Below are 23746 nucleotides of genomic sequence, written 5' to 3' on the forward strand. Positions count from 1 at the left end.
ATTCCCTAATGTTCTATTGTTTTTTAACTCTTAAGCATCCAAGAAAAAGAAGGGTCAAATTTGTCATTTGAACTACCACCAAACCTCCTTAACAATTTGAAAGTTGTTTGTTACTCTGCTTGCTTGGTTAATGAATGGGTTGAACTTGCAGATCTCTGCTGGAAAATCCATGGCATAACTCTTCCTTTGAAGGCTCTGGTTTTGTGAGACTGTTTCTTCCAACAAACTTGGATAACCAGGACTTCTTTTCACAGTAAGGGCCACAAGAACTTAAGGATTTTTATTTTCATGATTTTTGACATGACTTAATAGAGCAATGAATACCAAATGATTTATTGGCATGACAGTGATTGGATTAAGGAGTGTCTAGACCAGTGGGCCTCAATACCAAATTGCCAGTTTTGGAACAGTCAATGGGCAGCTGTTATAGCTCGTGTTATTAAAAACTACAACTTCATTGACTGGGAGTGTTTCTTACCCGTGCTTTTCACTAGATACTTAAACATGTTTGAGGTGAGCATGAATTCTTCAAGTACTGTTGATCGATATTGTTATGTTGCATTCTATAGTTACTGTGTTCTCAACCAACTAGCCTGGTAGTGGTCTTGAAGCTCAACATGATTCAGTTCTATGTGAAGCTTGACAGAATGGAAGTAAGCGTAGCTACATATTAGCTGTGTATTAAATATACAGCTGTTCTTTCAACAGCCATCTTTGTGAATGGGTGAGGAATGTAGAAACTGGTTAACCACTTTTGTGGAGCCTTCTACTATAAAGGGGTTTTTCATGACAGTTTTTCCTGAATTTGAGATGTTGACACCTTCTATACGATATTTTGATGCTTAGCCTTGTTCTTTCTGTATAATATGCCACTTTGTAGGTTTTGTAGCTACTTATTTCCAACTTTTGTTGTCATAGTAGCAAGTTGCAGTAAGCCTAGGGTATTTTTCTTTTTTATTATTGTTTTCTTCTCCTTTGGTTTTTTGTTTTTGGTTTTGTCCTCAGGAAATCATGTAATATTACTAGAATATAACATTTTAAACATTCATGTTATGGTACTACTTTTTGCTCTCTTCCCTTTAAGACCCTTTTTCCATAGAGAGATTTTTGCTTTAGTATATGTTGCGGGAGTATTTAGGATTTATTCTATACTGGTAAGTCAATAAAGTCTTGGATACAGTTTATGAAGACCCAATGATATGTTCATGATTAACTATTATATATCAGTTTTTTCTCAAGGTACATACCATTTGTTTATGATAGTAAATTTGGATTTTGATCATTTTCTGCTTACCCTTGTATTTGGCTTTATCTGCTTGCCTTTGTTGCAGTTAAGTTGATCCTATGGTCATAAAGCCAGTATATGGCACCTAGGTTAAATCCATGATACCAATGTGGATTTGGGTTTCTTCTTTTTGCTGACGATGCTATTTCATAGCTCTGGTCAGTTTTACTATACATCATGTCATTAAGTAATGAGCATTGTTGCCAAAACTGTTAGGGATGCATTAGTGTCAAATTCTTTAGATGCTTTTATTTATAGGTAGTTCAAGTCTAAAAATTATTTCTAAAAGTTATAGGTATTCAATATTATCAGAGATGAAAATGTGTTGGAATTTGTACGAATTTAATCCAACTTTAGGTTCACAAGTTGGGTCATTGAGTCCAGGCTGAGTTCAGCCTAAAGGCAGAGAGGTTTGCATTTCATTCAGTTTGATGTCAAACCGCAGCTCTTACTTGGGTTCAGTCCATGCTATTGGAGCAGCTTTTGACCAGATTTGCACCAGGCTAACTTTAATAGTTGATCACTGTTGCAATAAAAACAACTATAGAAACAAAATAATTATGTTGCATTGCCAAAGGGCAGGTTGGATGCAATGCTCATGTTAGGTTTCACACCTTAATACTCCACTAATCTTAATTATGTTGATTTCTATGCATGTTATAGATATGCAGTATGTGCCCTTAACTTCACATCATTCAAAGTCACGGTCTCGGTCATTAACTTGGGAGGTCCTGAGGCACATCGGTCTTGATATCTCGGGTCGGTATTATACGATACACAAAATATTTATGATTAAATATACTTTTTATAAAATTTTAAGTTTAATTATATTTAATATTGTTTAAATAAATATAAAAAATATGTTTATCAGTTTTTAATATTAAAAGTTCTTTTACTTAATATCTTCATGTTAAATTTAACTAATTATAAAATTTTTCAATTGTTAATATTAATATAAGTAATTGTTAATTTTTTTAGTAATATGTTATCTAACAAAATTTAATTATACATCTTTTTTAATTGTATTAAAAAAGTTAATAATTTATTTAAAATATAATTAAATAAATTCTAATAAATTATATTTACATTTCTATTTATCTTATTATATTCATTATCTATGGTATAAATACCACTATGTTCATTACTCATTTTATAAATACCCAAACACCCATGGGTAAACCCATTACCTCATTACCTGAGACCCATTTCTTCATCCTCCCCGTCCCCTTCTCTTTCAAACCCATTTTTTTTCTTTGCAACTAGGTGAATGGGAATAAAACCATCCTTCCCATCCTCTTCTTCTCTTTCAAACCCATTTTTTTTCTTTCTTTGCAACTGGGTGAGTGGGAATAAAACAATCCTCCTCGTCCTCTTCTTCTCTTTCAAACACTTTTTTTTTTCTTTCTTTGCAATTGGGTGAATGGGAATAAAACCATCTGCCATTGATTCTCCTCAAGGCGCAAGTTCCAGACTGCTTCTCATTTCGAATCAATCCAGACCATCTTCGAATCAAACTCGAATATTAGTTTTGTCGCAATTGAGTCGTATCGGTCTTGGCTGATACTTTGAACCTTGCTTCATATTAAGCTAGGATTTAGGCTGAAAAATTATAGTTAAAGCTTGATGTTGAGAGAGAGAGAAAGGAGAAAAAACCTTATTTCTCATTCATGTAATATCTACTTACAATTGAGAGATATATATATACAAGGCTAGGAGTCCTAACTACCATACATGTGACCTATATTAACAAGGAAAGATAATATACTATAAATACATTATATTTAACACTCTCCCTCAAGCTGGAGCATATACGTCATATGCACCAAGCTTGTTACAAATATATTTAATCCTAGGACCTCTGAGAGATTTAGTGAAGATGTCTGCTAGTTGATCATTTGAATTGACAAAACTTGTAGCAACACATCCTGATGCGATCTTCTCTCTAATGAAATGACAGTCAACTTCAATATGCTTGGTCCTTTCATGAAAGACTAGATTGGATGCAATATGTAATGCGGCCTGGTTATCACAGATGAGTTTCATCTGTTCATCCTTTCCAAATCTCAACTCCTGAAGAAGATGTCTCAACCATATGAGTTCACATGTTGCCAAAGCCATAGCTCGATACTCGGCTTCAGCGCTAGATCTGGCCACTACATCTTGTTTCTTACTCTTCCAAGATATTAGATTACCTCCAATAAAAACACAGTACCCTGAAGTGGAACGTCTATCTGTGGGTGAGCCAGCCCAATTTGCATCTGTGTAACCAACAACTTGAGTATGACCTCTGTTCTCGTACAATACACCTTGGCCTGGTGTACTTTTGATATATCGAAGAATACGAATCACGACATCCTAATGGCTATCACATGGTGACTGTAGGAATTGACTAACAACACTCACAGGAAAAGAAATGTCTGGACGAGTAATGGTGAGATAGTTTAATTTACCTACGAGCCGTCGATATCTCCCGGGGTCTCCTAAAGGCTCCCCCTGTCCTGGTACAAGTTTGACATTCGGGTCCATAGGTGTGTCTACCGGTTTACAGTCTAACATACCGGTTTCTTCCAGGATATCTAAAGCATACTTCCTTTGGGAAAGGACCACACCAGAACTGGATTGAGCTATCTCAATTCCCAAGAAATACTTGAGTTTCCCCAAGTCTTTGGTCTGAAAGTGGGTAAAAAGATGTTGCTTTAGTTTCTGAATACCATCCTGACTACTGCCTGTAATGACGATGTCGTCCACATAAACAACCAGATAAATACACTGCCCCAAGGAGTTATGATGATAAAAAACTGAATGGTCTGCTGTACTGCGAAGCATGCCAAACTCTTGAACAACAGAACTAAAACGGCTAAACCATGCTCGAGGAGATTGTTTCAAGCCATATAGAGAACGGCGTAACCTGCACACTAAACCAGACTCCCCCTGAGCAACAAAACCAGGAGGTTGCTCCATATAAACTTCCTCGGCAGGATCACCATGGAGGAAGGCATTTTTAATATCCAACTGATAAAGAGGCCAAGAACACATAGCAGCCATGGAGAGAAGCAAGCGGACAGAAGCAATCTTGGCAACAGGGGAGAATGTGTCACCATAATCAGAACCATAAACTTGAGTATAGCCTTTAGCAACTAAGCGGGCCTTAAGGCGATCAACCTGACCATCAGGACCAACCTTAACTGCATAGACCCAACGACAACCAACTGTAGATTTACCAGAGGGTAAAACAACAAGATCCCAAGTGCCATTAGAGTGCAGAGCAGTCATTTCATCCACCATTGCCTGTCGCCAGCCTGGATGGGAAAGAGCTTCATGGGTGCTCTTTGGAAGAGAAACAGAGGATATAGCAGAAACAAAAGCAGAATAGGGTGAAGATAATCGATGATAACTCAAAAAATTGTAAATAGGATGAGGATTACGAGTAGAGCGAGTACCTTTCCGAACAGCAATGGGTAAGTCATTAGGAGAAGGCAGAGCCGGGGCAGGTGAAGCCGAAGGGATAGGAAGTGAGTCAGCAGGTGCCTCAGGAAAAGGGAGAGGAGCAACGACACGAGGGCGACGATGATAAACCTGAAGTGGTCGAGGGGGCATAGCATCAGGTGGGGAGACAATGGGAATGGGCAAGACTTCAGAAACAGGAAGAGACTCAGAAGTGGTGGAAAAGAACGGTGAATCCTCAAAGAAGGTGACATCAGCGGAGATAAAGTATCGATGAGTCTCAAGGGAATAACAACGATAACCCTTTTGAAGCCTGGAATAGCCCAAGAAGAGGCACTTCATGGCTTTGGCGGAAAGCTTGTCCTGTCCAGGAGTGAGAATATGAACAAAGCAAGTACAACCAAAGACACGAGGAGGAAGGAAATAAAGTGGTTGGTCAGGGAAAAGAAGGGAGTGAGGAATCTGATCGTGTAAGACAGAGGAGGGCATACGATTAATCAAATAACAAGCGGTAAGAACAACGTCCCCCCAAAAGCGAAAAGGAACGTGACTATGGAGGAGGAGAGTACGAGCTGTCTCAACAAGATGTCGATTCTTGCGTTCAGCTACCCCATTTTGTTGAGGAGTATGAGCACAAGAAGACTGATGAAGAATCCCATGATGAGACATAAACGAAGTAAATTGGGCTGAAAAATATTTCCTGGCATTGTCACTGCGTAACACACGAATAGAAATATTGAACTGGGTTTGGATTTCAGTATAAAATTTCTGAAAAATAGAGAATAACTCAGCTCGATTTTTCATTAAAAATAACCAAGTACATCGAGAATAGTCATCAATGAAAGTGACAAAATACTGAAATCCTAAAGTAGACGCAGTCCGACAAGGACCCCAAACATCAGTGTGGACAAGCTCAAAAGGAGACTTTGCCCGATTATTCAAACGCTTTGGGAACGAGACACGAGTATGTTTCCCAAGCTGACATGACTCACACGGAAGCGACGACAAGGTGGAAAAACGAGGAACCATCTTCTGGAACTTGAAGAGACTAGGGTGGCCCAGACGATTGTGAATGAGGAGAGGAGCATCAGTGGAAATGCAAACTGCAGGAGATGAATCTGAGGTGAGGTGATAGAGGCCTTGAGACTCACGTCCTATGCCAATCGTCTTCCCCGTACTCCGGTCCTGCAAGGTCACAAATTTATCAGAAAAGGTAATAGAGCAATTAAGAGTACGAGTGATTTTGTTGATGGAAATAAGATTAAAAGGACATTCAGGAGTATAAAGGACAGAAGTGAGAGGTAGATAAGGCAGAGGAAGGGCCAAACCAATACCTTTAGCCACAGTTTGAGAACCATTAGCTAAGTAGATATTACATGAATGAGAAATAAGGTTTTTTCTCCTTTCTCTCTCTCTCAACATAATCAGAAGTAGTAGTAATAGAGGAGAAAAGATCCTTATTACCAGATAGGTGATCAGATGCTCCAGAATCTAGAATCCAGGGTCCAAGAGAAGATGTGTGGGTAAGGCAGGCAGAGGCATTACCAGGCTGGGCAACAGAGGCAATAGAAGCCTGAGATGTCTGAGATGCGGAGGAGCTCGGAGTCTGAGGCAGCGGAGAATCAGAGGACTGGGCCATATGGGCAGTGCGAGGAGGTCTTCCATGTAACTGATAGTAACGATCGCGAGTGTGGCCAAGTTTATTGCAATAGGTGCAATGAGGACGTTGGCCTCTACCTCGGGTACCACTGCGTCCTCCTCGAGAGGTAGTTTGAGAAACTAACACAGAAGAATCTGAAGCGCTATCAGATGGCAAAGTCTGAGTGGACGAGATACGGAGGAGGCGAGCAAACACATCATCCAAGGACGGAACTGATGAACTACCAAGAATCTGATCACGAATAGGCTCAAGATCCGGACGGAGGCCAATAAGAGTAAGGACCATGAAGAACTTGTCAAGCTGTGTTTGTTGAGCCCCAACATCAGGAGTAAGAGGCATCACAGTCAAGAACTGCTCCTTAAGAGAGGCAATCTGACCAATATAAGTAGATAGATCCAAGTCCTGTTGGCTGAGATGGACAATAGCAGAAGCCACCTTATAAAGACGCTGGATATCATTCGTGTATAATCCTTTGGCCTGAGTCCAAAATTTAAAACAAGTTTTATAGGCCTGAAGATGAAGAAGAATCCGGGGATCAACCGATTGCCATAATACACTACATAACTGTGCATCGATCTTCCTCCACTGTACGCGGTCAACCTCAGGGATATCTGCCTCCTGGGTAACCAAGTGATCCTCATATCCTTGACCCATAAACCAAAGTTCAACAGAGGCAGACCAGGAGAGATAATTCTCACTGCCAACCAATTTCTCTGAGGTAATCAGAGGAGATCCAGAGAGAACAGAGGTAAAGATCTGATTTTTGGTGGTCATATTCACGTATTTGGATCGAAGAGAGCCCTAATACGGCTTCAGATTGCGGCGTGGCACCACCGAAAAAGGGAGACGGCCTCAGATCGCGACGTGGTACCACCAGAAAGGTAGAAGAACACTTCCCAAGGCACGTGCAGGGATTGGGGTGGAGAGAAAGTAGCCGGAACTTCGCCGGAAGGCTGTTTGGAGGGCTGACGGAGACAAAAATCCCCAAAAGAGGTATGTGCAGGGCTCGGATGGGAGAACTAGGTAGGTAGGGATGCTGGTCGGCGGCAGGCGAGGCTGGAGGAGGAGGCGCGTCGCCGGAAAAGGCCTCACGCGCCCTCACGCGCCGGCGCGTGAGATTCAGTCGCTGGCCGTAGAAGTGCGCATGGCCGGCGCGTGGAGGGTTTTCTGGCTCCGATGCTTTTGAGAAAGTTGGAGATCTCCTCCAGGCGCTCCTCTTGGTGTGGTCGGTGTCGGAAAAAGACGTCGCCGGAAAGTTCGCCGGAAAATTTCGCCGGCGGTGAGTGGTTTCTGACGACGATCCGAAAGTATTGGGAGATGGGGAAGGTGACCGGAATGAAACACGGTCACCGGAAGGTTTCCCGGAGTTGATGACACGGGAAATAGGAAAGAATTAGGTTTTCTTCCTTGGCTCTGATACCATGTTGAGAGAGAGAGAAAGGAGAAAAAACCTTATTTCTCATTCATGTAATATCTACTTACAATTGAGAGATATATATATACAAGGCTAGGAGTCCTAACTACCATACATGTGACCTATATTAACAAGGAAAGATAATATACTATAAATACATTATATTTAACACTTGACATGAACTCGGGTTCCAGCTTAGGGATGGCAACGAACCTGTGTGAGATGGGGCATCCACACGTGACTCCATCCTGATGGATGAAAAGCCTCATCCCAAGCTTATCTTGATCCTGAGAAGGAGCAAGGTTGTAGTATATTTCATTGTGGGTCATGGATCCCATTCACTTGAATATGATATATTGGAGTATAGTAAGAATCATTCTCGTTCACCAAAGCAAATCTAACACTATAATCAAACAAGGAACCTATGTAAACTATGAAATTGACTCTCAAGTGCTTTAAGGTAATGAATGAAATATGTTAGAGGCTTAGATTGTTTTGTTTTATGTGCCCATGGCCACTATCACTAGTGCATTAAAATTAGGGTATTTTTGGTACTAAAGCATAATGGTGTCAGGGCAGGGCTGGATGGTCTGTCTTATCCCTGCTTCAAACTTGGGTTGTGGTTTGTCTCATCTCTAGCAATAGTCCTCATTGAGTACTCTCCACACCTGTTCTGATTGGGTGGTGCAGGTTACATGGTTAACTTATCCAATTGTCACCCTTAGTCAAGGTCAAAATTTCACCAAGCTCGGCACCAATAATAAATATCGTTTAGCTTGAAAAATTCAGGCCAAAGGGTGGATATCCAATTAGCTTGGCCTAGTTTTCAGCCAGGAAAAAACTAGTTGGTGGAATGGAATTTGTGTGGCTGGCCTCAGTTAACTTGGATGAGGCTTGGTTGACTATATGCCCTACTTGAAAGAAAAAAAAATTAAAGCTACAATATTTTGCTGCCTGGTGTTCTAGCTTCTAGTTCCAGGGACTTGAATTAAGAAGCATTAGCTAGCTTCAACCATTGGTGCTGGTTTTTGGGTTGGGATATTGGTTGCTTAGAGTTGCGATAGCAGGTTTGTGTTTCAGGATTAGGATTTTATGAAAATAATGGATCAAAGACAAAAGGTGGAAAAGAATAAATTGGGAAGAGTTGGGAAACTGCATCATTCTCTATAGTAGCTTATATTTGGGGTTTGTCAAGGGTAATCCTAGTATCCTAATATATAGCTTAATATCCTTATATATATATATATATATATATATATATATGTATATATGTATATATGTATGTATGTATGTATGTATGTATGTATGTATGTGTGTATGTATGTATGTATGTATGTATGTATATGTATGTATAAATATATACGTATGACTTACTGCACTTTGCACAAGAAAGGTACCTCCATATCCCTAGATTGATAGTGTGTGCTACATTCCCCTATAAGTGCATGCATGTGCCAGATGATGTTTTTGACAAGTACAACCAGAAGAATAGGAGATTAAGAATTACTTTCTGATTAAGATGTTTGGGGGTCATCTCATTGGCTGCTGGTGCTTTGTTTGTGGTCTGTCATGGATGAAGCAATGGTATGCTAATATAAGTCCTATCATTTGGGACCCGAGCATCTCTCCTAGTAGAAAAAGAAGCAGAAGTAGAGATGTTGAACAAAACGGAAGGAACTGGAGGAGGAATTGACCAGTCTCCAATCAGCTTTATATTGCATTTGAAGAGAATCTTTGGTTTTTAAAGGGTTATGATTTAACTGAGAATTCACAATTCCAAGGTGTCATGAACATGGAATTACGGCTATGATGATGGCTACAAGAATAGGTTAAAGTGGTCAAATTGAAAAGGAAAAAAGGAATGAGTGAAGTGAAGAATATCTAACAGTATAATTGGCTTTATCCTATGGTCAGTATTTCATATGTGCCTTGTCTCATTTTCTTTCTTTCCATTTTTATTTCTTTCAATTTCTAATGTGAATGGGAACTGATATTCTTGGTGCATCTATCTAACAGTTCTCCCCGTGTTGTGTGAATTTTTTCTATGATGAAATTTCATGCAGTTATCTTGAAATTACAGGTTCCTGTGGCAAATGGAAATGGATCATATCCTTTTTCTGTGGATGTTCCAAGAAATACGAGGTTCTTGTTTTCAAATAAAGCTGTCACCCCAGCAAAGGCCATTGCGAAATCAGTTGTAAGAATGATAATTATGGCACCTAACCTGCAGTTTTTATTAATTAATTCTACCTTGGATGGTCCCTAATGATTCATTACACAAATATTCTATAATTTCCAATGTAGGTGTATCTCTTAAAAGTTGGTAGTTCAGCACAAGAGCACTTTGAGAAATTGGTCAACCTCTTAGAACAGTTAATTCCTAACATCTTAATGCTCTTCCTCTTGTTTTTATGCATTTGAGTTGTTCATAAATGCTATTCGTTGCTTTAAACTGATGTTTATTATTGTAGATATTACCATCCCTCTAATGGGGGTCGCTGGACATATTCCTTGGAGCGGTTTTTACTCTATTTGGTAATTACATTCCAGAAACGTCTACAGTATGAACAACAGTAAGTCTTTACCTGCAAAATGATACCAGATGTGTTCTTCCTATGATTTGGTATATTTTATGTTTCTTTCCTACTAAAATACTATTGATACAGGGACATTGATAACAATAGGCAGGCTGAATTGTATCTAGGAAGATCAGAAAGGATGTCTTTTGTCAATGTGGTGCTGAAGTTAATTGACCGTGGTCAGTACAGCAAAAATGAACATCTTTCTGAGACAGTTGCTGCAGCAACTTCTATTTTGTCTTATGTTGAGCCCTCATTGGTTCTTCCATTTTTAGCTTCTCGATTCCATCTGGCCTTGGAGACGGTTAGTAGTGTTATGTATTCCCTTAAGTTTTGGATTTTTGAAATTTAGATTTAGTCTAAGTAGTTTTTCCATTCAAACATCACCTGTTTAGGAAGCATATCAAATTCATATGTCAAATTAGAAGTGTAATTCCTTTTAGTTGTGCTTGTTACATTACATTAATTTACCTTTTCCAAATTTTGTGTCTAGTCAGATGACAGCCACTCACCAGTTGAAAACTGCTGTGACATCTGTAGCATTTGCTGGGCGATCGCTGTTTCTGACATCCTTATCAACTTCTGCAAAATCGGATGATCTTGCTGGTGCTGATGTGTTCATTGATCTTCTATCAATTTCATTATCCAATGCATTACTTGGTATGGATGCCAATGATCCTCCTAAAACCTTGGCGACCATGCAGTTAATTGGTTCCATATTTTCCAATGTAAGCACTAATGTGTATATTAAATATAGCTGGTATGTGCATAATTTGTGAAGAACAGTTCTGCTCATCTGTCTGAAATTGCAGATGGCTACACTGGAAGACAATACAGAAGAGTGTTCATTCATGCCAAGTATCTGTTTTTCTGAGTGGCTTGATGAGTTCTTATGTCGGCTATTTTCCTTACTTCTACACTTGGAACCTAGCAGTGTTCTGTGAGTAATGGCATTCAGACACCAATTATTTTCCTTCTCTTTTATCTCATTGCATATTTCTCTCTCTCTCTCTCTCTCTTCACACACAGACGCTCATCTAAGAGTTAATGTTAGATTCACATTCTTATCAATCATTTAGAGTTGGATTAAGTTGTTGGTGGTGCTGCAGGAATGAAGGCCTTCATTCATCAGCAACATCAGGAACTTTTCTGGTTGAGGATGGCCCTTATTACTTTTGTATGCTGGAAATCTTGCTTGGGAGACTTTCAAAGTCACTGTATAACCAGGTTATACTTCACTTCAAATACTCAGTTCAGCTGTTGAAACATTCTAATTTTTTGTTCAAAAATATCTTTGTCAACTTCTCCCCTTATTATCTACAGGCTTTGAAGAAAATTTCCAAGTTTGTCAGGACAAATATTCTTCCTGGGGCCATTGCAGAGGTTGGACTGCTTTGTTGTGCATGTGTTCATTCAAATCCAGAAGAAGCAGTTGTTAGCCTTATTGAACCTATTCTATCATCTGTTATATCCTCTTTAAAAGGAACTCCTGTGACGGGGTTTGGAGGAAGTGGAATTTCTGATCCCTCAGTTTCAGCCAAGGTATTTAATTCTGTAAATGGTTTTATTATATGCTTATATGTTTTCCCCAGAGACTTATTGGGAAAATTAATTTTCTTCTCAGGCAAAACCCACAATTTCCCCAGCTCTTGAAACAGCAATTGATTATCAATTGAAAATACTATCAGTTGCCATCAGTTATGGAGGTCCTGCACTTCTTCGTTATAGGGATCAATTTAAAGAAGCCATCATTTCTGCCTTTGAATCCCCCTCATGGAAGGTTTTTTTATTTTTTATTTTTATTTTTTCTTGTGGTTGACAGAATTAATTTATAAATTAAATTTTGTGTGATATGATGCTTACTGAATATCATCAAAAACTTTCAATGGTATTTTGGTTTGATTGTGTTTTTATTTTTATCTTTTGATAGGTAGTTTTGTTGTGTTTTTATTTGTTGGAACTTGTTTGCATGACAGGTTAATGGAGCTGGTGATCATGTCCTTCGTTCCCTTCTTGGAAGCCTGGTTCTTTATTATCCTATTGATCAGTACAAGTATGTCTAACTCATGTTCAGTAGCATATATAATTGTATTACATTCTTATGTTTTCTGTTGAACAACTAATTTTCCTAAAAGCTTAAGTTTGTAGGATTTGGACCTATAATGCATATCATGTTCTTCAACACCCTCTCTAACATGCACTCCATACACGCATGTGGAGAGACACATAGGCCCGTGGGCATTGAAATCATAGACAGCCTCCTTTCGGCTTCCACTTGGGCTTAATAAACTAGGGAAATAAACATGCAATAAGGTTTGAACACATGATCTCCTGCAAATGAGACTTTGATATCATGTTGAATAATCAATTCTCCTAAATGCTTAAGCTTGTAGGATTTGGACCCACAATGTATATAACGCTCTTCAATAATTTCTTAATTTTCCAATCTAAAATAACAGAAAAATAATTACACTTTGGCTCTCAGGTGTATTTTGCATCATCCTGATGCTGCTGGACTCGAGGAATGGATCAGCACAAAAGATTATGTAAATGATGAACCGTTGATTGGCCCAAAGTGGCATGTGCCTAGTAAAGAAGAAGTTCATTTTGCAAATGAACTTTTAAACTTGCATTTTCAATCAGCTTTAGATGATCTTTTGAGAGTATGCCAAACTAAAATGCACTCTGATCCAGGTGATATGCAAATTCTTCTCTCTTCAGTAGTTTTTCTCTTCAAGTGAAATGTCTGTTTCTTTGTTGGACAGGTGTAGCAATTTGTAGTAGAGCAATATCTCATATAGAGTTTATTTTTGAATGCTTGGAATAGTTATAAGTTTTGCCTTTTTGGAAAATTACACAACACTGACACCAACTTATCCTGATTTCATATTTATTCAATCCTTAAATTTTTATTATGAGTTAACCCTGCTACCATGGTTAATTTCAAATCTAGTTATGCATACCTTGCTCACATTGACATGTATTTGTTTGTTACAAAAATTCATTCTGTTTTCTTGTACAATAGTACAGTGTCTGACAATTATATGAAACTTGTTACCCAGGAATTGAGAAAGAGCACTTGAAAGTGACTCTGTTGCGTGTTGATTCTTCATTGCAAGGTGTTTTGTCATGCTTGCCTGATTTTAGACCATCCAGGAATGGGATGGTTGAAGATCAGGGTCATATTTCTTTCTTAATAGCTGGGTCAACGGGTTCGAGTGTTGGCAGCACTGAACTGCGGGAAAAGGCTGCTGAGATCATCCACACAGCCTGCAAGTAATGTTCAATTTTCAGTGGTCTGTTATTCATTTATGGCTAGTGTGATTTGAACCTCATCAGTATTTGTACATTTGACAGATATTTAATAGAGGAGAAATCGGATGACAGCATTTTATTGATACTTATTATTCGTATAATGGATGCTTTAGGAAACTATGGTAATGGACACTGCATCCAGAAGAAGTAAATCCATTGGTATTATGTGAGCTATTTACAGTAACCTTTTTCATGCATTAGATCTCACATCATTCATTTTCCAACCTGTGCTATGCAGGCAATTTAGAATATGATGAGTGGTCACATCACAGACAAGCTTGGAAATTGGAATCTGCTGCCATTATAGAACCTCCGATAAATTTTATCGTGTCATCTCATTCTAAAGGAAAGAGAAGGTAAAGATTCCCATCTTGAGATATCCTTTTATGTTCACTTGAACAAGGTATCAAGTTCTTGATCTGTAATCCCTGAATTCTTTCTTTCATTCCAGGCCTAGGTGGGCACTTACCGACAAGGCATACATGCATAGTACATGGAGATCATCACAGTCATCATATCATCTATACCGTACGAGTGGGAATATATCTCCATCAGACCATGCAATTCTTTTAATGGATGATCTCCTAAATCTCTCTTTACATAGATATGAAACTGTTCGAGGGTGAGTCATCTGATCTTCTGTGATCGTATTGAATAAAGAAACCATAAGATGGTTACCTTAAATGCAAACCATGAAAATACATTGCACACAAGAATGCTATGCATGTTCTAGTTTGATAATGATTTTAAGAATTAAGGGCAGTATTTTTTTTTTTCCTTTTTCTTTCATAGGTAAATTTTTGCCCCATTGGGACTTGAACCTAGAACCTCCCACAAACCCTCCCCATCCCTTTACCACTTGAGCCTGGCCTCAAGGGCAAGGATTAAGGGCAGTATACACTACCATCATATACTACCATAGATTTAACTCTTATTTATCGTCTCCTAGTGGACCCCAAATGAAAATGTGATCTAAAATTAGTCATTTGAGAAGTTCCATGATGCTGCCAATGATGTAGGATCTGCTTAACCAGTTAATAACTCAATAAAGTATGGAGCAAATATCAAGGAGCAATAGAAATTCCCTCTTTTTTGATGGTAGAAAGTAGTGAGGGATCTTTGGAAGCAGTAAGCTTTTTTATTGTTTCTTTTGATCCCTTGTCAGTCATTGCTCTTTTTCCAGAATGACAATCTGCTCATCTTCACTGGACTATTTATGGTCAGATTTTCAAATTGAAGTACAGTCCACCAGCATGAGCTTATTTTACTACCATCTCTTAACCTGATCTCATGCCCTATTTGAATTCCTGGGGGCAAACTTGGTGGCATGAAAGTTGCAACCATGACTATTGGCTGAGGCTTGCTGTTTTCCGTGACCAATCTATATTTATCACTCCTTGGTTATTTTAATTTTTATGATATGACTCTTATTAAATGGTAGTCGGTGTAACCTATCAAAAAAATTAAATGGTAGTTGGTGTTTTTTCTACAATTTTATGATAATGTCCATCATATCTGATTTAAGTTGTTGGCTTCTGTGTCCAGACTTGCTGGAAAAGCTCTCTTGAAGATGATTAAGCGATGGCCATCTATGATTTCGAAGTGTGTGCTCACTCTTACTGAAAACATACGAAACCCCAATTCACCAGAATATGCGGTCCTAGGTTCTTGTGCTGTACTTGCTACGCAAACTGTTCTGAAACATTTGACTATGGTAATCATCTTGATCAAAAGCACTTTACATTCATTTCAAAAAGTGAATTTTTCTGATATATCTTTTATTAACACTTTATCAGGACCCAAAGGCATTCTCATCTTTTCTCCTTGGGATTCTTTCAAGGTGACCTTATTTTCAGACATTTCGCAATATCTGAATTGGTTTGAGCATTTTAATGATAATATATGTATATATTTGATAGGTAGCTTTTGTCTTTTTAATGATAAAATAATCTCATATGGACTCTTATTTTGCTTGCCTTATTTCCACTTGAAGCTCTCATCATGAATCACTGAAAGCTCAAAAGGCGATAAATGAGGTAAAATGTCCTGTTGGCTTTAGAGGCTGATAGTCATATTCTTGAATTCCCTGTGGTGTAATGTTTTGTGTTTTTGACAGCTTTTTGTCAAATACAACATCCACTTTGCGGGAGTATCTAGAAGCATTTTCAAAACATTGGACAATCATTCAGATGGGCCTGATTTTACGAATCTGGTTTCTCAGATTGGTTCTATGAGTTTTGATTCTACTGGTTTGCATTGGCGGTAAATATATAATTGTTTGGAACTTGATAGGATCATTTTTTTTTTCCTTCTTCTTCCTTTTTTTTTTCTTCCCTTTTTGCACACCTGCTTTTTTATTCTCTCACCTATCTTATGAATTGGCTTGCCTTTTTGTCATTAATTAATGGATTTAGAAATTACACCTGACTGGAAGAACTTCGCTTTGATGCACAAATAGTTTACCTTTAAATTCAGATGTCTTTTAAAATCATAATTCCTAGACCCTAAGCCTGTGAAAAAAAAAAGAAAAAAAAAAGTATTTTGAGACTAAAATTTTGGAAATGTTTTAGATATTGTCTTTTATTTTGATTTTTTTACCTTGGGGTGCTTTCAGGTATAATCTGATGGCTAATAGAGTTCTACTATTGTTGGCTATGGCATTGAGGAATGATCCACATTTCTCACCAAGCATTTTGAGTGAAACTGCTGGTTAGTCCATATTGACTTTGGGTGACAGATTTGGTTGAAAAATTGAAATTAAGCTGCTGCCTTGCCATTTTTTAAGTGCAGTTATTTCACTTAAACTTTTAAAATCATTGCCTCTTTGCTTTGTTACAGAAATCTTGCAATTATTCAAGTGTAGTTGTTACAGTTCAAGTTCTAAAACTTTTTAATGTCAAGATTTATTCCTTTTCAGGTCATTTCTTAAAGAACTTAAAAAGTCAACTTCCTCAGACAAGAATACTTGCAATCTCAGCCCTAAATACATTATTGAAAGAATCACCTTATAAGCTGTCAGCCGAGGAAAAGGCCAAAGAAAGTCCCAAATCCTCCCTTGAAGGAGCTTTAAGCCAAATATTTCAGGAAGAGGGATTTTTTAATGAGACTTTGAATAGTCTTTCACATGTTCATATCATCTCTGATACTGAAAGTGCATCTTCAAGAGGAAATCATGGAAATTCTTCCTTTCAGAGCCTAGCAGACAAATCAATCAGCCGTTTCTATTTTGACTTTTCGGCTTCATGGCCACGGACTCCTAGTTGGATCTCTTTATTAGGAAGTGATACTTTTTACTCGAGCTTTGCACGGATTTTTAAACGATTAACACAAGAATGTGGTATGTCTGTATTGCTGGCGCTCAAAAGTACATTGGAGGAGTTTGCAAATGCTAAGGAGAGGTCTAAACAGTGTGTTGCTGCTGAAGCATTCGCTGGAGTATTACATTCTGATGTCAATGGTCTTTTAGGTGCATGGGACAGCTGGATGATGGTCCAATTGCAGAATATCATACTAGCACCAACAGTGGAATCCATACCTGAGTGGGCTGCCTGTATACGCTATGCTGTTACAGGCAAGGGAAAGTATGGCACAAAAGTTCCTCTTCTGAGGCAAAAAATTTTGGATTGCCTGGTAACACCTTTACCTCATATGGTGACTACCACTGTAGTTGCCAAGCGCTATGCTTTTCTTTCTGCTGCACTCATAGAAGTGTCTCCACAAAAAATGCCAGTGACTGAAATACAGCTCCATAACAAACTACTCAAGGAGTTGCTGGCTAATATGAGTCACTCATCTGCCCAAGTAAGTGCTCTTCTTTTCATAATTTTGGCCATTTTTTAGATAAATTTTCTTTTGTATAACTGAAAAAACCTTGCTTCTTTAGCATCCCTGTTTCCCAATCACCCCTGCTGCATCACCCCCTCTCTGGAAAACCTCTCTTTCAAGGGGATATTAGCTTCATGTGTGCCTCTTCAGTTTTTATACTGTCATACTTTTTAATTATTGTTTGCCTCTCTCTCTCTCTCTCCCCGCTGTGTGTGTATGTGTGGAAAATCTCATTATCACTCCTGTGTAAATTATGTAACACACTTCTTTTTCAGCATCTCCCTAAGAACTAATGATGGAAAACTAAGGAAGTTTCCTAGTGTTGATTATTCAGTTGTTAGACCCTCATCAAATGGATCCCACCTGGATTATTTTCTAGGCAAAGCTCATTATGATCAAATGATCTTGGACCTTTTTCATTGAAGAATCTTTCCAGTACTTCCTCAAAAAATTCTTGATTGTCTTAAGAATTGGGTCAACTCTGATGGTACAGTATCATCCAGTTTGTTGGATACCAATTTGGGACGAGAAGCTGTAGATTCATCATAAATTGCTTGGAGGGATGCTTGTTCCTAGGTCTTGAGGGCTTTGGTTTTGTTTGGGTGGTAGTTTGTTTCTCCTTTTGCTTGCCTTTTGGTGCTATTTGCATACTCGTGTGTACTTTGGTGCACCTTTTCCTACAACTTTTAATATAATTTCTTTTTTGCCTGCAAATAAATTGCTCAAAAGAAATGAGCACTGAGGTTCCCACTTTTACAAAAACTGTTTCTGAAAATTTTTACCTAGTATTTCAGTAATCCAGTAAAGGAGTGAATTTGAATGGTCATCATCAATCTGTTGTATAAGCAATACCACTAAAAGTCAGGGGAACTGTGAAAATTTTGTTAGCCAAAGCTGAACTCCAAAATGTGACAATGTGCATGCCCCTCAATAAGAGTATGAAAGAAAGGGCTAATAAGAATTGTGCATCCTATAAAATAGAACAAAAAAAATATGCTAAACAGGATATTTTTTTTTTCTTGGAAAAAATCTGGATTTCCATACAAAGATTTTGACAATTGGCTGCAATATTTCAAAACTGTAAAAGGTAAGATGGTGTTCACAAATAGATGAATTTTTTTATATATTTAGCATTACCTTTTTGCAATTTTTTGTGGTGGTGGTGGTGGTGGGATGGTGGTTTGTTGTGATCTGGAAATAAGCAAGCTTGGTTGTTAACATTGAATGTTATTGTTGGCATTTGTCTATTGAAAATGGGGATACATTTGAAGTTTTCACAATTTTATCTTAGCTTTCTTCAATGTGTTATTTTTTATTTACATTTTTTTGGAATCTCTGATGGGTCTTGCTATCAGTATATTAAAGAAGAGGAAAATAATTATTCACAGATATTGATAGAAAATTACAAACAATCTTAAGATTGGCTTCCCCTCAATTTGCAAATTGTTCCTTAAGTCATATTTTATTTTAATGCAAGGTTTTTTTGCCACAGGTAAGGGAAGCTATTGGTGTTACCCTTTCTGTGTTATGCTCTAACATTCGGCTTTATAGATCCTTTGCTCATAATTATTCACACGAAGGGTTAGATAGTGATGTGGTGAACCAAGTTAAAGGAGAAAGTTGGGTTCAATTTTTAACAGAACAAGCATTGGAATTGGTTATGAACATTCAGAAAACTAGTCAGTCTGACAATTTGGAGATTCCGACAGATTCAATTCCTGAAAATGGGCTTTCAAATGGGAACTCACAGGATGACATTAAATGGATGGAAACGGTACTAACTATAATGTGATTTTCGATGAAAGCTGCTTTTATATTTATAACCTTCTATTAATGAACTCATTTTTCTTGAATTATGTAGTTATTCCATTTTATTATCTCGTCTCTGAAGTCTGGAAGATCTTCATATTTGCTGGATGTAATTGTGGGTCTTCTTTATCCTGTAATTTCCTTGCAGGTATGTAGCGTAAAATTTTGGTTATGGTCTCTTTAATTGGTTTGTTTGGTTTTGGAATCATCTTGGATCTAACATCTCCATGGCATCTTACCACTTTCATATATTTCCATACTAGTTGATAACAATCAAATCATCGAGGGTGATTAACATACTGCTAAAGAAGACATTTTAAAAGCCATCAATATTTAACTGACATATATAAGCATATCATATCGAAAATCTTGACAGAAAATAACAGTGCCAATATCTTCTAATTTGTAGTTTGCATTACCCTTTCAGAGGATGCTTGTTGCTTATTCACAACCACTCTATGGCCACAGTCAAAATTTACTATAGTACCTAAATGTTGCCCAAAAGTTTCCCTTAATTTTAAAATTCTAAACTTCAAGAGAAAGTTCACTCTCCAAGGCCTTTAAACTTTATTAAAGAGCGAGGTACTACATTACCTTATATGGAAACTGTAAAGGTTCACTAAAATATAACTTTCTACTATGTTTGCTGCTCAGAACAGTTTTTCTTTCATAACATGCTTGACTTGATTTATAGTGTTCCCTTATGCAGCCAATAAATTGGAAAAAGTGTGTGTATATATATAAGCTAACATTCTCAAGCACTGGAATTCATTTTAGATAAAACCCTCTAAATATATTTTTTCAACTTCTACTTGGTCAACTTATTAGATATGGTGTCTATTATTGCATTGGTGCACTTGGCTCGCAGATTCTATTCTAGCAACAGCTTTGCTGCGTTGAACTTCTAATTTTGTTTTGCTTCTTCCTTTTCATTTTCTTGTTTGGTTCTATGATTCTACAAATTGGTGGGGATTTTTGGTCACTTATGAATTTTATTTACCTGGCCAAGATCTGTTACTTCACCAAGCTTAGTGTGTTTCTCTGTAACTATATTTTAATTCCCTGAAGAAATTTGCTAAAGAAGGAATCCACCGGAAATGTTTTCGAGCCTCTGGTTTTCTGTCATTTTTCTGTCTGCACTATGATGTTGATTGGGCATACAGCTCTGTTCTAAGAGATTATTGGCTCTTTGAAGGAAACATCAAATAAAGATTTGTCAACATTGGCCAAGGCAGCTTTTGAATTACTAAAGTGGAGGATTTTTTGGGAACCCCATCTCCAGAAGGCTGTATCTGTGATTCTTTCTTCAGCCAATGACTTTAACTGGAGGACTAGATCTGCAACTCTTACATATCTTCGGACTTTTATGTACAGGTATGCTATTCCTGCATGAGTTTCTCATGCATCAGATCCTTTTTCACAGTGTGAGGATAATGATTTTCGACATTTAACCTGCTGTTGGTTTCTGTATGTGCAAAATTGTATTTGAAAACCACTCCTTAAATTTGAAGATCTATTTATATCATGTATGTATGTCATAAATGTTCAGTTGAAGAATAGGGTTTCACGGGAATAATTTTCTTTCATTGAGATTATTCTTTTATAGAGTTTACAACATATACAAATCCTTCAAATTAGGAAATTAAATCACTGATTAAAAGGAAAGAATAACTCCTAACAATTACTTTCCTAAAAATACAAAGATTGACAACTAATAAATAATTTACAGCTTTACAAAGTTATTTCTTTCCATATCAGTTTCGGTTTTCCAACACTCCCCCTCAAGCTGGCTTAAAGATATCTTCCATAGCCAACTTGCCAACTAGAAAATCGAATTGCCTCTTGTGTAATCCTTTGGTGAATACATCAGCCACTTGTTCCTCAGTAGGAATATAGGTCATACAGACCAATCCGTTGTCTATCTTCTCTTTAATGAAATGTTTGTCCACTTCCACATGTTTGGTGCGGTCATGGAGAACCAGATTGTGAGCTACTGAAATTGCTGCCTTGTTGTCACAATACAACTTCATAGGAGATGAACTTGTCATCTTTAACTCTTCCAGTAATCTTCTTATCCACATAATCTCACAAATACCATGAGCTACAACTCTAAACTCAGCCTCAACACTACTTCTAGCAACCACGTTTTGTTTTTTACTTCGCCACGTAACCAAGTTGCCACCTACAAATGAACAGTACCTAGAGGTGGACCTTCGATCCACTATGCTTCCAACCCAATCTGCATCGGTGTAGGTTTCAATTTGTAGGTGTCCTCGTGACTTGAACAAAAGACCTTTACCTGGTGTCCCCTTTAGATACCTTAAAATCCTGTAAACAACTTCAAAATGCTCTAGTCCAGGCGCATGCATAAACTGACTAACCATACTCACTGAGAATGCTATGTCAGGGCGTGTATGGGATTGGTAAATCAATCTCCCAACAAGTCTCTGATAACGATCCCGGTCCTTCACATTCTTGGCTTTTGTAGGTTGCAGTTTTACATTAAGCTCTATAGGTGTTTCAGCAGGCTTACATCCTAACATACCTATCTCATCAAGAAGATCAAGAACATACTTCCGTTGATTTACAAAGATACCTTCTTTGGACCTAGCAAACTCCATCCCAAGAAAGTATTTTAATGCCCCCAGGTCCTTAATCTCAAATTCCTCAGCAAGTTTCCCCTTTAGCTTCTCTAGTTCATTGCAATCATCCCCAGTTAACACAATATCATCAACATACACAATTAAGATGACTATTTTACCTTCATTTGAATGTTTGTAGAACATCGTGTGATCAACTTGACTTTGAGTATATACATAATGCTTTATTACTTTGCCAAAGCGCTCAAACCAAGCTCTAGGTGACTGCTTAAGTCCGTATAAGGACTTCTTCAATTTGCACACTTTCCCAACTCCAAAACTTTCTTCAAAACCTGGTGGAGAACTCATGAACACTTCTTCCTCTAGGTCTCCATTAAGAAAGACATTTTTAATATCCAATTGGTGTAAGGGCCAATTGGAATTTACTGCAAGGGACAAAAAAACTCTAATCGAGTTTATTTTAGCTACGGGGGCGAAAGTCTCTTGGTAGTCTATCCCATAGGTTTGAGTAAAACCCTTTGCCACAAGTCTGACTTTGTATCTCTCAACACTTCCATCTGCTTTACTCTTTATTGTAAACACCCATTTGCACCCTACAACTTTCTTTTCCCTTAGTAAATCTACAACCTCCCAAGTGCCATTCTTTTTTCAGGCATTCATTTCCTCAAACACTGCCAATTTCCAACTCGGTTCATCTAGTGCTTCTTGAATATTTCTAGGTACCACAAGTTTTGAAATATTTGTAGTGAATGCTCTATAGTTGTCAGAAAGGTTACTATAGGAGATATATTTGGCAATGGGATGTCTAGTGCAGGCTCGGGTCCCCTTTCTAAGAGCAATAGGGAGATCAAGGTTAAGGTCCTGTGCAGGAACAATTGGGGCTAATCCTAAACCGGGTTCGGGTGCAGATATTTCTGGACTTGGACCAAAGTGTGATGGTAAACTTAGATCAGTAACAGAAGAAGAAGAAGCATGTATATGAGTAGGAATAGAAGGAGGGTTACCTGAGACATTTAGAGAGCCATGGCCCAAGGCTTTCGGTTGACCATGTGCTGGGATGATCAGCTGGTCTTTACTTCTTCTAGAGACTTTTTTCCTTGAATAAACCACAGGCTCAAGATTGTTTCTATTTTTTTTTCATTCGTAGTATTTCTTCTTCTGATAGACCAATTTCAGATTTGGATTCGGTAGACTTAGTTTCCTTATTTTCTTTTTCAAGAGAGATATCAAGAATTACACTAGGTAAAGGTTCAACAATTTCCCAAAAATTTGGTTACACTAATTTCTCCCCCTGAAGTAAATTTTTGGTAAAATATGAGACATTTTCCATAAAGAAAACATCCATAGTTGTGTAAAAACGATTTGTAAGGGGATTAAAACATTTGTAACCCTTTTTATTAGGAGTATATCCTACAAAAACACATTTTTATGCTCTTGGGTCTAACTTAGATCTTGACCTTGAAATGATAAATGGTCAACCTTTTGAAATAACACTGGAAATAAATGTTTTAAATAAGAGAAACTAGGATGGCCTAATCTGCAATGTCAAACCATTATTTGATCACGAACAGAAAGAGAACTAATACTACTTAGTCCTTGAGCAATTTTATTACTAGGTAAATTATCCTCGAAATAATAGAGACCATTGATCATCCTAGCACTGCCAATCGCCTTCCCTGAGCTCTGGTCCTGAAAAATACAATGGGATTCATAGAAGATAACACAACAATTAGAATCTCTAGATAATTTGCTAACAGACAAGAGATTACAAGTAAGTTTAGGAACATGGTGAACAGATTTAAGATCTATTTCCTC

General features: G+C 37.7%; 1 protein-coding gene across 1 annotated transcript in view; it reads left to right on the forward strand.

Annotated features, from left to right (window-relative positions):
* The window catches only part of LOC100263530 (proteasome activator subunit 4), a 45669-nt gene that overhangs the window by 15842 nt on the left and 6081 nt on the right, over positions 1–23746 (forward strand). Inside the window, exons 5-30 of the mRNA XM_010646342.3 lie at positions 152–253; positions 348–513; positions 9884–10000; positions 10108–10175; positions 10275–10376; positions 10470–10686; positions 10880–11110; positions 11195–11322; positions 11492–11609; positions 11706–11924; positions 12007–12162; positions 12359–12435; positions 12868–13076; positions 13445–13658; positions 13740–13819; positions 13936–14053; positions 14149–14319; positions 15243–15411; positions 15494–15537; positions 15691–15733; positions 15814–15959; positions 16312–16406; positions 16615–17498; positions 19015–19296; positions 19384–19479; positions 20527–20705. Of these exons, the coding sequence (XP_010644644.1) occupies positions 152–253; positions 348–513; positions 9884–10000; positions 10108–10175; positions 10275–10376; positions 10470–10686; positions 10880–11110; positions 11195–11322; positions 11492–11609; positions 11706–11924; positions 12007–12162; positions 12359–12435; positions 12868–13076; positions 13445–13658; positions 13740–13819; positions 13936–14053; positions 14149–14319; positions 15243–15411; positions 15494–15537; positions 15691–15733; positions 15814–15959; positions 16312–16406; positions 16615–17498; positions 19015–19296; positions 19384–19479; positions 20527–20705 (4431 nt within the window). The remainder of the gene's footprint in view (positions 1–151; positions 254–347; positions 514–9883; positions 10001–10107; positions 10176–10274; positions 10377–10469; positions 10687–10879; positions 11111–11194; positions 11323–11491; positions 11610–11705; positions 11925–12006; positions 12163–12358; positions 12436–12867; positions 13077–13444; positions 13659–13739; positions 13820–13935; positions 14054–14148; positions 14320–15242; positions 15412–15493; positions 15538–15690; positions 15734–15813; positions 15960–16311; positions 16407–16614; positions 17499–19014; positions 19297–19383; positions 19480–20526; positions 20706–23746) is intronic.

The sequence above is a fragment of the Vitis vinifera genome, chromosome 19, assembly GCF_030704535.1.
Source record: "Vitis vinifera cultivar Pinot Noir 40024 chromosome 19, ASM3070453v1".
Taxonomy (NCBI): Eukaryota; Viridiplantae; Streptophyta; class Magnoliopsida; order Vitales; family Vitaceae; genus Vitis; species Vitis vinifera.